This window comes from Aptenodytes forsteri, unplaced genomic scaffold (genome assembly GCF_000699145.1).
Source record: "Aptenodytes forsteri isolate BGI_AS27 unplaced genomic scaffold, ASM69914v1 Scaffold38, whole genome shotgun sequence".
NCBI classification, from domain to species: domain Eukaryota; kingdom Metazoa; phylum Chordata; class Aves; order Sphenisciformes; family Spheniscidae; genus Aptenodytes; species Aptenodytes forsteri.
The window spans coordinates 24,274-39,002 of NW_008795704.1; the positions used below are offsets into that span (position 1 = coordinate 24,274).

Here is a 14,729-nt window from a genome sequence, read left to right on the forward strand (position 1 = left end):
GATCATTGATAAAGATATTAAACAAGACCGGCCCCAAAACTGAGCCCCGGGGAACACCGCTCGTGACCGGCTGCCAACTGGATGTAACTCCATTCACCACAACTCTCTGGGCCCAGCCGTCCAGCCAGTTTTTTACCCAGCACAGAGTACACCTGTCTAAGCCGTGCGCCGCCAGCTTCTCTCGGAGAATGCTGTGGGAGACAGTGTCATAGCTTCCAGGAGGATCTGTCCCTGTTCCCAGGCACAGGGAAGGCAACTGCATCAGCCAATTCCCTCAGGACTCTGGGATGCATCTCGTCGGGTTCCATAGACTTATGTATGTTCAGGTTCCTCAGGTGGTCTCGAACCCGATCTTCTCTTACAGTGGGAGGGACTTTGCTGCCCCAGTTCCTACCTTAAATCTTTAACAGGAACTTGATTAAAAATAGTTGTGGTTTAATGGAATGTTTGGAGTTCCCTTGATCAAGTTTTTGAAGCGTGAAATTTGTAGTCAGGGTTTCACAAAGAGCTTTAATTTCAGCCTGGTTTTCCCCCTTCCTATCACTCATTCCAGTTTAACCTGTACCACTGAGGTAAAGGTTGGGGGAGAATGTGCATGTGCTTTGTGAGAGTAGCTGGTGTATTTGGAGAAAAAAGAAGCAAGCTTTTGAGCACAGTTTCTACAGATGAAGAAGCACTTTTGGGGGGGGGGGGGGGGGGGCGGTTTGAAGGCCTGTTTTTTCCCCACAATATTAATTGTTGTTAATAATAAAATATTTCACTTCTTCCTGCAGAACTTGCTTTGTGTGCTTAAACTAGCATCACAACAGCAACCTAACTACAGCCAGCGTTTACAACTTCACAATAGGTACCTAAGTTAACAAGGAGCATCTCTGCATTGCATCTGTTCTCTGTGATAGGCATGAATGCAAGCTGGCTGTCCTGAGAGCAAGTACTCTGTGTACGTAGAGGAGGGGGTGAGGTCAGGATAGCTTTCTAATTGCACGTGCCCCAGAAGTCTTGCAGAACTGAATTGAAAATTCAGTGGGAAAATACAGGTGAAAACCAGAAAGGACTATGTAGTTACTGCAAACCTTTTGGAGGCAGAGTTAGGAATATTAGTGTTTTGAGGACAGCGAAAAGGAGTAGGAGGAGGGATGATGGGCAGGCAAACTTTCTTCTTTCTGGGAATTCTGTCACATGAAATAATGAGGAAAAAAGGCCCCTCATACTTTTCTCCATGTGCAACTGTTTTCAGCTCTCGGGATCTCCCGAGCCTGTTACAGTCTATGGAGATCCCTCAGTGGCTCTCTTTCAGGTACTCTTCCCATCTCACCATGAACCCATGTAAACATTTGCATTTACAACACCCTGTTGCAAGGCGTTCAGCAGGTCTGCTCTGCTGTAAGGAAAACCACCTCCCCTCATTTGCTTGCTCCGACTAGCTGTATCTGATGGCTCTTGTTCCTCTGTTGGAAAAGAGTGAATGGTCGCTGCCCGCTCTCTCCCTGCCTCTCAGGATGTCATAAACCTTTCCTGTGCCAGCATACAGGCCATGTCTTTTCCCCCGCTGAAGAGTTCCAGCTTACTCAGATGGTCCTCTGTGGAAGGATTTAACGATTTTCTTCCTTTTGTTCTCTCTTGCTTTCCTAGTTATTTGTAACACGTGATGTCCTTTTTTCCTAACCTTTTCCTGGGCAATGTTTTCATGGCACCAACTGACAACCAAGGAGTTTTCCCTGACCTCTGAGGGAAATGGACAGCTCAGAGCCTGGTCTTTTTCTTGTACATGAAGCTGAGACTGTTTTCTGCCTCAGTATAACGTTTCTTCATACTCCCTTTTTTTTTTTTTTTTTTTTTTTTAGTTTCCAGAAAGAAGGAAGGGTTTTTTCCCCTTTAATTACAGATAAAGAACTTGACTAGTATTAGTCAGAGGACAGAGCTCTGTGAGATATTTCCAGAGCTCCCCTGGAAATATCTCGTTTGGATCGTAATTCCACACAAGAACTTACAAGCGTGTGATTTTTTGAACCATTTAAGAAGGTCTACGTTAATGCTCAGACCTATTAATACACTTAACAGAATGTCTTGCAGGATGAAGTTGAATGTCTAAGAGAAGTCTGAGTATTCCAAACTGTTATCGTCAAAAACCACATTAACAATCGTATAAAAATAGTAATTTTACTATAGACCTATTTGATACAAAACTGTGATGACTGACAGTATTTTTGCTACTGCCTTCTGTTCCCTACCATTTTGAATCAGCAGAGAATAAGGGGGTGAACAAGAACGTCAGTACTATGGAAAGTTCGTTCCATTGCACCGCTCTCCCTGCCTCGTGTCAGAGCAGCTATACCACGTTTGTACAGCTGATGGTTAGACCCGAGTCCATACTTTTATTTTTCGGTGCTATTCAAATACTGAAGCTAGCACACCAGCTTTTGTTTCTTGTGCTGCTACTCTCTCCTTCTCCTGAGGGTTACTGTTGTTTAATAGATCTTCAGCTAGGGAATCTGCACAGGCATCTTTGTGACAGTGCGAAGGGTCCTACTCAGAAGCACTTCGTAAATCTGACCGTAAATGTAATTCTGATCTGAGCTTCTGAGCTTTTGTCGTGTGCTTGGTGTCAACATCTTCAAAACTGTAACCTCTCTCCTGGGTAGAAGCAAGTTGAAATTGCTTTTTTTCAGAAAGCAGAATAAGAAGTAAGAGGAGACAGAGGGCTAACACACACGCCAACCAGAACCAGCACTGAATAAGGTGCAGTTTTATATCTGTTTAGTTATGTTAGCTTTAATTGTGTGTAGCTCAATCTTTATGTCCTTTTATTTTGTTTGAGTAGCTGCCCTAGGATAGATATGACCCAGAAGTCTTATTTTTCAGGGATTATTAATTTCTTGTGTGGGCTTCCTCTTCCGTACACAGTTCTCTCTCCTTGTCTGTGTTCTTGTTCTCGCATACTCATATTTTGTCCCCAGAAATCATTTGCCTGAAATAATACTTTATAGGTTCTAAAACTCAGCATAAGGCGAGGTTTGACAGCACCAGCTGAATGTGAGACGAATATAGGTGAAAGGCAGGGAGCCACCTTGCCCAGAGGAGTTCATCCCATTTCTCACATCCATGAACCTTGATTCTTTGTCTTTGGCTTGGCAGAAGTCCTTCCATTAAGAGAGAGGAGATCAGAGGTCCTTGTTTAGACTAGGAAAAAAGATGGAAATTACATTCAAGTTTGCTAACGTTAGCTAAATACGGCAGCCTAAGTTCAGTCACTTTCCTAATCAGGAGAATGCTAATAAGTAGCCACCAAAATCAACTTATCAGCAATTGCTCTCCAATTTTTTTCATTTTTAAATACTGTATGAGTGGGTAAGCCTCATGAAAGCCACCCTTCTTAAGAGTTTACTGAATATCAGGTTTTATTATTTACAATCACATTTGGTGATTCTGAGTTACTTATTGACAATATCGTATGTGTATGTGTTTTAACGCAGACATGTATATTGACTAACAGGAATCAAAGTTTTGAAGTAGGTAGCCTATGAATCTCATGCCCTTAAGAGATGCAAGTGCGTTATCTCTTCATAGGCTAACATCTGCTGAAATAGATTCAAATCGTATTTCACTTGCGTTTGGCATTCTAAATGTCCTGAGGATTGTTCATAAAAAAATCAAGCCCCTAACATCTCAAACTTTCTCAGAAAAATGCATTACCCAAATCTTATGTGACCCCAGGCTTATTTCTTAAATATCCTTATACCATGGTAATCTTTATGCCCCAAGGACCTCTGGTGGTCTCCTGATAATCTTTTTTTTTGCAAAGTAAGCGTTTGACATTTCACTTGTTTTAACACAAGTTCTCCTTCCTGTCTTTATGCAATGTTTATGTGTCTGAAGGAACCATAAACACTGGAAATGCTGGGAAACTTAAACTGTGTTTAAAAAAAAAAAAGTTTGTCTACTTGTAAGAAAAAAGTTATTTTGTCCTTTTTATTTTGTTTTGTTTCTGCCTGCGTGAATGTAAATCCAGGTGAGATGATTTCACTTCCCTTGTTGTTTGTGTGGATGTTTTTCTATGCTTGTATGTAACCTTTGTTCTCATGTTCTTTTGATGTTGGTTCCGTATTTATACATATGTACCCAACCTAGGTGAAAGTTGTTCTGCACAGTCATTAAATACAACTTTGCATTCCTTTTGGTTTCTCATAACCCCCAGGCCCTGAAGGAAATGTAATTTGGAAATTGAGGGAGGGTGTTTTTCTGTCTTTAGACAACTGAAGAGAAAGGTCCAGCTCTGCTAGGTTAATGCAACTTTTATCCATCCATAGTCACATTTCCAGTATACCTAACTGGAAGACTCAAGAACTGATAAAGTTTGACCCCCATTGTATCTATAAAAGACACACTTCTACTGTGCTTTCCCTCTTGGCTGGTTCATGAGTAAGGAGATGCTATGTTCTTCTCAGCTGACCATCGGAGGCTGAGCACTTTATTGCTAGAGGTAGTTTTGCAGCATAGAGTTTGTTCATATTTTACCTTAGTTTTCATCATTACTAGACATTTTAGTGTGTGTTGCTATTCATTCCTCATCTCAGGTCATCAAAATTGTTCTCTCTAGGAGAATTCACACGGCTGATCTTATGCCTTTGTGCCATCTATAATGGCTAATTACCTTTTAGCTAGTGCGTAAATACACTGCTTGTGCTTCTTGGGCAGGTGCTCACTCTGTCTGTCTGTCCTTTGCATGCTGTGTTCCTGGATAATACGAGCTGAAACTTCGGGCATTTGCTTTTGAAGCAAGCAGTGATGCTGATTTTCATCCCAAGTTATTGGAAGCATTGAAAACTGATCGCTTTAAGCCTGCACCGTGATGCTCCATCTTCAGTGTCAGAGAAGACCCCCAACTCCTGAATGTCATACCGGCTGCAAATGGTCTTGTCTTGTTCCTCAGCTCATTTGTGGTCCGGTTGCACTGAGAAATCCCAGGTCGTTAGGAGGAGGAGTGAAGGAGGTCGTGAGGAGGACTGAAGCGCTTCCAAGCAGACTTTTTGGCACTGAAACTAGTAGTGCTGGCTTTCCTGCATCAAGGGAAAACCAGAGTCAAACATTATTGATACTTACAGTCCTCTGTTCCAAGCAGCACAGCCTCAAGCCCTGCTTATTCATTTCGTACTAGCTGAGATTGGGCTTGCTTCACTGTTGTCTGCTCCGCAGCCTTTGAATCCTAAACTGAGATTTTATGTTCAGTTTATGCAGGGTGCTGCAGGTTTTGGTGAAGTCATCTCTTTCACTTGTGCCTCTGTAAAGACAGCCTCCAGCACCAGCTATGCCAGGTTGTGATTCTGGATATCCTGGCTGTTTTCTCTGCAGCAGTTCATACCTTCTCTCTTTCCTTCCTGTCTCAGAGAAAAGAGGAATGATTGAATGGTCTAGCTTTTGAACCTCCTGAGGTTTGTGGTTCAGGCGCTGCTGCCATTTCTGTCTATGCCTGTACAGTAGCAACCATCTCCTGCTTCAGCTGCGGTGGTTGGCAGCGAGTTTCCAGCATGCGGGAGAGACCTTAGTGATAGGTTCCTCAGGAGAGAGATGATTGTCATATCACTTCCTCCTTCTTTGCCATATTTCTTCTAGTCAAGGGGAAGCTGAGGCTTCTCACTCATCCTTTAGATTGTTTGGACCATTCTGTTGCTGAGGTGCCATCATCACTGTTTTTTAGGGAAGACATTGCCCATCGTGCTTTATTGACAGCCAGAGAGCTTTTCAGGATTCCTTAAAAAGTATCATTAGATTCCTTCAATTCCCTAGAAAAGAAGCTGACGCTGATGACAACATTCAGGACATTCTCTGTCCTAAAGACACACTCAATGACCGTGACGCTTTCTGTGGGTGAAGCAGTTCTGTATGTGGTCCGAATTTTGTGGTTTTCTTATGCCCTACGTGGTCAACGGGAGGAACAAAGTTATCTTTGAAGGCACTATTTTTGTGATTACCATTTGTTTTCCTCCTCATTTGTGGTGATGATTGTGGAAGGAAAAATCCCAAGTAAGCTGCTCTTTGAGACGATGATGGTTTGGGAAAAGGAGCTGCCTACTCAGAGTCACCGAGCTTTGCCTAAAATGCGCGAAGCTTTGTTAGCTCTCTAAGAGCACAAATTCACTGGTCAGTTGTACACCTTCATTAATGTTCTGCCTACGTACTTAAGGGAGGGTTTTACTCCTTTCTCTACTAGAGATTTGTTTGACAGCCAGGACCTATTTGAAGGCATCCTTGGACACTATGGATGACCCCTAATAGCCTCTCTTATTTTACATACTTTTTAATGTTTTGAGTGCTGAATTGCAAAAGGGCATACAGGCTTTGGCTGAAGACTGGTTGTCATTTTTTAGGTCCCTTGGCACTTCTCATTGGCAACCAAGACCAAGTGACACTAATTCTTTTTTCCGCAGAGACTGCAGCTTCTTTCTCTGTTCCTTTCCAGGAGTCCTACTAGTTGTGGGGCTGTTACTATTGCACAGGCCTTCTACAGGTACCAGTTCCTCATCTGAGCTCTTCTCCTGCCCTTCAACATTCTTGAAAAAAAAAACCCCGTGGGACTCGATCTCCATCAGTCAAGGACACCATTTCAGTGTGGAGGAGATCCAAATCCTCTGGTTGATCACCTGTATTCCTTCCATAGAGGGTGTTTGTGTGAGCTCATTCTAACTTGTGTCCCAAAGTAGCGTCTGCCAGGGAGTTGACCGTTTTCATCCCCAAACTGAATACTGGAGGCCGAGGTTCTTATTTCATCCTCAGCATTGCTAAGGACTTTTCTTTTTACGCTGGCAAACTCCTTTCAGAGTTTGGTTGTCTTGGTGCTGAAAGATGCAAGGTCTCACCCATTTCTGTGCAGATGGACAAACTGTTTTCAAGTTATACCAAGTCTGTTTTGGAGACCACAAACGTGACATTTCCATTTGTCACTGGACTATAATCCGTCAGAGCTCAAGTCATACCAGTTGTTGGGAATGCCTAATGTTTGTCAAGGAGCCATCTGGAGGCTCTCCATACCTTCCATACTTTCTCCATACCCAAAACCATGCTGTTGTAGACACACCACCAGGGAGGTAGCATTTGGGAAAGCGGATCGAAATTGCTGTGTGAAGGATTCAGAGGCCCGCCTCTGAGGAGGTATAAGTCTATGACAGTTACTGGTTAGTCGTGCACAGTGTGGAATATACGTGAACGGTCTTTTGAAACAAACAAAAAAGGAGGTTACTTAACCTCCTTTGAGATATGCCATCCAAACATACATTTCCCCTGCCCCGCATCCTTCCAGGTATTCACCTTTGTTGGGATCTTGCAACAGAATGAACAAGAACAACCTCATGGTTTGCTACCTTCTCTGTGCCTCAGGTGTGATGAAAGAAGCAGAGGACTGATTAAGAACAAAAACTTGTTACCCAGCTTTCAATGTTAATATGTTGTGAACGTAAACCTTGAGTGCGCTTCTGGATAGCTTTGGTTGCTCCTAAAATGACCTTTCTATTACCTTAAGACTGAAAAAGAATCTAAATATAACCAGCATGCTGCTTTAGAGCTCACTTAACATCTGTGGACATCCCACTGTATTTTTCCTTTTAGTGATTAATTCCTGCATTTTTGTTTCTCTGTTACTCTTTAAATGATTGCTTGTCCATATATCAGTCCTTAGGCTAGCTAGGGAGTCATTTTATATGGCCTAGAAAGCACACCGGCAAAGCTGTTACTCTTCCCCTTTTTGGTACGAGTTTTAAATGCTGCTTTATCTGAATCTCTGTATCTTTTAATTGTGAGGATCTGAATATTTCTCTTTTCTCTCCTGCTCTTCTCCTTTTTGCAGTGCACGCTGTTGAGAGTAAGTGTTGCTGTATCCTTTTTTTTTTTTTTTTTTTTTCCCCCAAAACTGTTTACTACAGAGCTAACGTAATTTCTATTATTGGCTGTGCCCATAAATCTCCTTTGGGAGGAGCTGTTGATCTAGGCTGGGATTTGAGAAGATTTCCTGAAAGCTAAAAGGAGAGCCATCCCAGGTCATTCTTCTGTGGTAAAGGAGGTCACCAGGTGGAAAAGGTTGCGAATCTTTGTCTGAAACGATTTTGTTATATCAGTGTTGGAGATAATGTGTTGGCAGATTTTTAGTTGCTCTGTGCAGATAATGTAATTGAGGGGACATGGTGAGGGGTCTCTCACGTTGGAGAGACTTCTGCCTTTTGAAGTCAGATGGGATAATTATCTCAGTTAATCTCATTTGTACAACAGGCTAGAGAATTTCTCCTGGGAATTCATGCACCAAGCCTGCTAATCTCAGAATACTCAGTAGGAGGTTTTCTGAGGGTTTGTAAGCCTTTGGATTTTTTTAAGGGTAATCATGGTGATTACAGGTTGAGATGCGATGTTTCCACTCAGTAACAGCTGGTGGAGGGTTCAGGCTCTCAGCTTTGCTCACTCCCTCCCCTAACTGCAACATTTTCTGTGTTGCTCCCTGCCTCAGTCCCCTCTTCACGATGCCACTCATCATCTTCCTGCTGCTGTGCTCCTGTAAGATATCTTCCTCCAGAAAATTCATCCCCAGTTTGAAAATTGCTGTCCTAGCTCATTTGGAGCAACGTGCTTGGATAGCGGTCTTAATGTGTTTATTGACAGAGTCCTGAGTGGCCATAAGTGCTGTTAACCCTGTTTTACAGGTAAAGGACTGAATTTCAGAGTCTAAGGAGGCTTTGTGGTTGTTCAGGTCAGAAAAGCAAGATGGGGGAGAATTCTTCAGATAGACAGCAGTTCTTAAAACTGTGTTACTGAAACAGTGAAGAAAACGAGGTTATATAGAAACAGACAGACTTCTTGGCAAACTTAAGATGTTTTACAGGTCTCTCTATTTTACCTAGCTAGGCACTTAGCTGCAGTTACAGAAAGGAAGGAATGTGTTTATGTTTCTTCAGAAATAACAGTCTCTGGTCCTAGCTGACAGTCTCTTAAGGCCTTCTGTTCTGTTTCCTTGTTCTGTTTCTTCTCTAAGCAGGCCAAATAGCCTGTTGTTTTATGTTAAGCATACTATGGCTAGCTAAACATTTATCTGCAACTTGGAGTATCTACACGTGTGCTTAGCATAATCCTCAGTGATCAGAAGTAAATAAACCTGTGGTCTGGTGGAAGACTGTTTTAGAAACTGAACGTATAAATCATGCTTTTTCGCCGAGTTGTAAAGCGTTTATTGGAGAGGAGTTTTATAAAAACTAGTTATTGGCATTTTATCTGTGGAAGGCATAGCAGAGCACTGTGGGGAAATTTTGTTTTGGATAGCCATAACTGTTAAAATGGGTCATGCACGATGTAAATCTAGTATGACAGGTTAGTTAATGACTGGTCTTTCTCAAGTGCTGCCCTTGAATTTCTCTGGTACTGCGCTATTACTGTAAGATTTGTCAGTCTTACCAGTACTCAGCTCCCGCTTCACGTGCTAACGAATGTGACTACCCAAGCGTTAAAGCTTGGATAAACACCATGATCCTGCGTAGGGTTCTAGGAGCACAGCTACCAGGAGGAGCATCCCTGTCCCTCCCTGTGCATCGCTGCACTGCGCCAGCACAAGCGTTTGTGCAGCTGTGCGATTAACCTTACTTTGGAGCTGCTCTGGCTGGAAGAATAGCCTCACATAAAGCAATACTTACATTTCAGCCTCATATGTTCTCTGATGTAGCTCATGACCGAAAGGAGGGTGGGACAGGAATGAGCCATCAAGAGAAAAGATGGGGGGACAAAGACTGTTTTATTCCTTTGGCAGTAGGTCCAGTTTAAATGCAGATCGACCAGAGCCAGGATCTCCGTAGAACTTTGTTATTAACTGAAGGTTAGCCTGCTGGTGTCTGTACAAAAGGCAGCGGGACTTGACACTTCACTGATAGCTAAGCCACTTAACTCTTGACTTAAGTGCAAATAATACTGCGGCGTGAAACAGGGTGTTGCTGGTAACCGTTAAGAAAAACAGCGTAGCATAATCCCAAGGCCATTTCTCCCTTCTTTCCTTTCCCTGCCCACCATTTCACATCTATTTCCAAATTTTTAGTAGGAGTTTCTTTCTTAAGGCCAAATGAGTTCTTTGATCCCGTTGCCAGCACAGGCACACAAACCACTGTGCTAGTGGCAGCAATAGGACTGCACACTTGTCAGAGACAGCAACAGGAATATCTGAAGCCAGTGCAGCTCTGAGCTCTTTGTAATGCAGAACCATTGCCTTAATTCCAATGACTGCAGCCTTAGTTTCTGAGCATTGAACGTTTTAACTGTGAAATGCAAGGGCCTCTCCCTAAATCAGAGCGTTAGGAGGAGTATAGTTTAGGCTCAGCATTTCCTTTTCTAACTGTACATTCTCTGTTTTGCATGTATGTATCTTTGGGTTTCGTAAGGGGTTTATATAAATACAAGTAAAGCTTCTGGTGTTTTATTGAAAGGTGTTAATGGGAAAAAATGAGTTCACAGCACACTCGTGTTAAATAAATGTTTTAAAGGAGAGACTAGTTTCAATCAGTTCTTTAGCTTTGCAGCCTGTCTTGTGCTAGGCTGTGTATCAGAAACCCTTCAAGGGGGCAGCATTCCTAATCTTTGTTGATAATGGAGCAGCACTTGGTGATCTGACTCCATCAGCTCCTAAAATAATAGTCCATGATTTTTGAAGTGTGTTTTTCTTTGCTAAGGTGAAAGGTGAGGTCTGGCTTCCTGAGCACGTGAATTTACGTGTCAAAATGCGCCACAGCCTCTGGCTGCTTTAAGATGATTGTGTGACTTTGGGTAACCTGGTAGGAGTGATACTGAAATCGAGTTGTAAGTTATATTTTCATCCTGAGACTCATGCTTCTGGCATTGCATAAAGCCATTTAAGTAGCCAACCAAAAGATATCCATTGCCTCCCATTGCCCGTATCTTTGCCAGATCCCTTCTGGGGGTGCGTGGTGCTGCCAGCGTCGTCATAGTGCTGTACGCAGGAAGGGCAGAGAGAGGGCAGGCCAAATTCCCCAAATCCTAGCCCTGGTGACAGTCACCTTGGCCCCACCAGTGGTTTGCAGATACCCTGCTCAGGCCGTCCCCGCAAAGACTTTTCCTTTCCCTGTGCGTTCTCCGGGCAGCAGTAACAAGGCCGATAGGCAGAGCGCTGAGAGTTGCTAAGGTGATGATGATTCCTTTAGGGCACTTGCATGTGGTATTAAGGCACGTGCTCTGCTCAGTTGCTGGTTTAGATCTGGTGCGCCTCTGTGTTTTACAGTAGTTAGAGGAGTTATGTGTGTCAGGTGGTGACTGAGGTAACACACTTGCTTGCCCCTGGAATCTTGTTTTTGCCCTAGGTTAAGAATACATTTGGGTGAGGACTGAAAAACCTAATCTGAATTAACCCCAAGTTAAAGTTACTTTCCTTCACTCTAGCAGTGGCTAGTCTATGTCGGGAGGGGAATTGCAGCAGTTTTATCTATCACGTGCCCTACTGCAAGCAAGAGAGAAACCCAGGGGATTTTCTTGCCGTTTTAGATCGCGATGGAAACGAGAGGAGCTCCCTCTAGAGAGGGAGCTAAAATAGGGTAAACAGATATGCTTGTTATCACAGTCTGAACTATATTGTTAAACTATTTTTCTATTACAGTTCACGATCTGCAGAGCTTCGGACTTGATAATGTAAGTGTTCCCAAGATAGTGTTCTGGTTCTCTTGGTCTATTTTCCTTCTGGATTTCCCTCCCTTTGCCACATTGAGATCCCGGCCGGATTTGGCTTTATGAGTCTGAGCAGAACCTGGGACCTGCTTTCACACAGGGCTCTGAAGTATGTTCTGGCACATCTGCATGTTGCTTGGCAAGCCTGTTCCCCTCTTCCTGAGACTGCCTTGCTCCTTAATCTGTGCTTCCCAGTTTTCAAAGGTTGACATTTTCACAACTGCTTCTGGATCTGTTGGAGTTTACCTGGTGCTCAGAGGAAAGCAGATGATACCCATACCTATGCCACCGAGGCAGCTGACAGCATGGTGCTCCTGTGGCAGGGAGAGGAGTGGGTGGGAGAGCCTGCTCTGTAGATGGGAGGGAAGGGCACCGGCGTCTGGGGGTTTCCAGCAGGAAAAGGAGAAATTCCACATCTTGGAATCTCCCATGAATAAAAAAGAAGAGCAAGTGCTTTGGAGTTTACTGTTAGGACGCGCAGGGTAAGGGAGGTCCTGTCTCTGTCCCAGAGCCACACTCAGAAAAATATACAAATAGTTAACTTTAGGCCCCTTACCTTGCCCCTCGGATGCTGTGCAGTTGTTTGAGTTATTAGCATTTCCGTTTCAGATCAATATGACGCACTATATCAAACATCTCTCATTTGGAAGGGATTATCCAGGCATTGTGAACCCTCTGGATGGGACGGACGTCACTGCACAGCAAGGTAAAAGCCAGCGGAGGGAAATCTCTTTTTAAGTGTCTGTATTAATAAGTGTTAGAAGAGAACAGGAGCGAAGTTCCCAGTCTTTAACAAGAACCCTGACAGCGTTGCGTAAAACGTGGAGTCCTCCACCTTGTGCTCTTTCTGGAACAGCTGCCTCCATTCATCTGGAACAAATCTGCCAACGTGTTTTGATTCTGCGACCTTTCTGAAAGATCTTTCTTTTCAGTATGTTTTCTTAGGGCTATGCCGTTAAATATAAAGGTTTTCATGTGCTAGAATAAGAATTTTCAAGAAGTCGTACTGGTAAAACTATAGCAAGATAACTGGTTTGTAGGAAGTTTTCCATTTAGTCAAGGCTGAAATGCCGGTAGTTTTGGTTTTGGTTGGAACAGGAATGAGATTCACTTTGGCAAAAGGAAAACTTATGTCAGACATTAACTTTACTGTCCTTGAAAACCTCCAGTAGCTGTTGTGCAGAAAGATGTTCCCTGACAAGTTGAACAAAACCAATCTGCGTCTACCTAACCTGTCAGTCAAGCTTTCCAGCTCTTTGCCGGTTATTAATTGTGTCTCTCTGTCTTTGCTTATAGCTTCCATGATGTTTCAGTACTTTGTCAAAGTGGTCCCCACGGTGTATATGAAAGTAGATGGTGAAGTAAGTACCTTTTTTCCCCTATTGCTTTGGCAAGTGAAAGCCTTCAGACTTTCTCCTCAATTCTGACGCTGACCGTATCTGACCTCTGGTGGAAGCAACACAATCTGTTTGACTTTCTTCATATAACCACCCCGGCAAGAATAACGGTATCGATGGTGTAATGTTATCCGTAATGTTGCCGCAGCGATGAAGCAGATTTCAGTCTCCTCCATCCCACCTAGATCAAAGTGACCATGCCATTTTCATCATGTTCCCTCAGGAGAAGTCAAAGCAGCAGGGAGATCCTAAAAATGTTCTTTGGAGAATAACCCAAGATCAGCTTGTCTCCGATTTAAAAACTCCTTTAGCCTCCAAAAGAGCGTGGCTAGATTTCCAGCCCTGCTTTCAGACTATGTCCTTCTTTTGGGACAGGTAGGATAAACAAATTACCGAGGAGATACCAGGGTGAGAGGAAGATCCTGAGAACAGAGACAAACTTATGCTCTCTTCTGAAGGCAGCCTGAGGGAGTTGAAAGAATTGTGATTTCTTCCATTCATTTGGAAGGGTTTATTTTGGTTGCCGTCATTCTGCAGGGGACCTCAAGAGCTACAGAGAACCTCTTTTTAAAAAACAACACAAAACAAAACAAACCTGTCAGTTATCATTACTTGGGCCCCCATAGTCTTAGGGCAGCAGAATGATGTAAGCTGTTGTGTTTCTTTTGCAAAGAAAACACCAGCAGAGGCAGCAGCTCTACTGTTGTGCGGACTTCACCACCAGTGCTACCCAGCGTACTTATCTAACCCTGTGAGGAAGAGACAGGCGCCACATGCCCCAGTACCTCTGTGAACATTCACGTACAAGATGGCTTAGCTCCCTAGCTGTCTCCGAGGTTTTGGTTCTGCATCTTGTACGCTGCATGGGTGGTCCATGTTTCACTTTGACACCAAACCAGCTTCCTCTGAGGTGAAACCCAAGTGTCGTTCTGGGGCTCGTTCAGTGCAAGGACTGATCTACACGTGGATGAAACTACACCAGAATATGACTCCCTTGTCCTACGCGGTTTTATAACGCTGTGCAAACCCCACAATGCTGGGAACCCTTACCACCTCAGGCTCTTCACCCAAACTCGTGCCACTCTCGGGCATGTACCACATATCCTTGCAATCAGAACAACATACTACTGCACATCCACACAACCTTCATGTTGCTTTAGGCACTCTGAAATGTAAATCACCGGCAGATTATTAGTTATGTCAGAGGCTGCATAGGAACCACAAATCTGAGGAGCCACGCGGCCCCAGTAGGTACAATGCAGACATTCAAGCGAAGCTATGCTAGAGCAGTGTGGGCAGAGCAATCTAACAGAATCTGTTGGAAAGGTAGACATAGTTGGTGTTTCTTCATCTGCCCTAAAGATTGAAACTGTTTGCAAGACTCGGTTCTCCTGTGATAAATCCTTATGTGGACCACTCTTTCTTCAATCCCCTGCCTAGAAAGGACCCGTCTGTTTTTTCCTGGAAGTTGGGTGGAAGTTACTTGCTATGAGGTGATACTGGGAGACCCTTCAGACCATGTTTGAAGCTCATTCTGCTTGGATTGAGGATGCCTCTGCAGTTTCTCTGGATGATTGAAATTCCTGAAGTACAAAGGATAGTTAAGCGGAGCCCTATTCTTATGGCCACCTCCCAGTATAC

At 43.6% G+C, this 14,729-nt stretch overlaps 1 protein-coding gene across 1 annotated transcript in view; it reads left to right on the forward strand.

Annotated features, from left to right (window-relative positions):
- ERGIC3 (ERGIC and golgi 3) overlaps window positions 1-14,002 on the forward strand; it is a gene marked incomplete at its 5' end in the record, with an annotated part of 29,067 nt that extends 15,065 nt beyond the window's left edge. Inside the window, 4 exons of the mRNA XM_019473116.1 lie at window positions 7,838-7,852; window positions 11,624-11,655; window positions 12,301-12,397; window positions 12,988-14,002. Coding sequence (XP_019328661.1) covers window positions 7,838-7,852; window positions 11,624-11,655; window positions 12,301-12,397; window positions 12,988-13,118 — 275 coding nt within the window. The remainder of the gene's footprint in view (window positions 1-7,837; window positions 7,853-11,623; window positions 11,656-12,300; window positions 12,398-12,987) is intronic.
- Window positions 14,003-14,729: the final 727 nt, after the last annotated feature.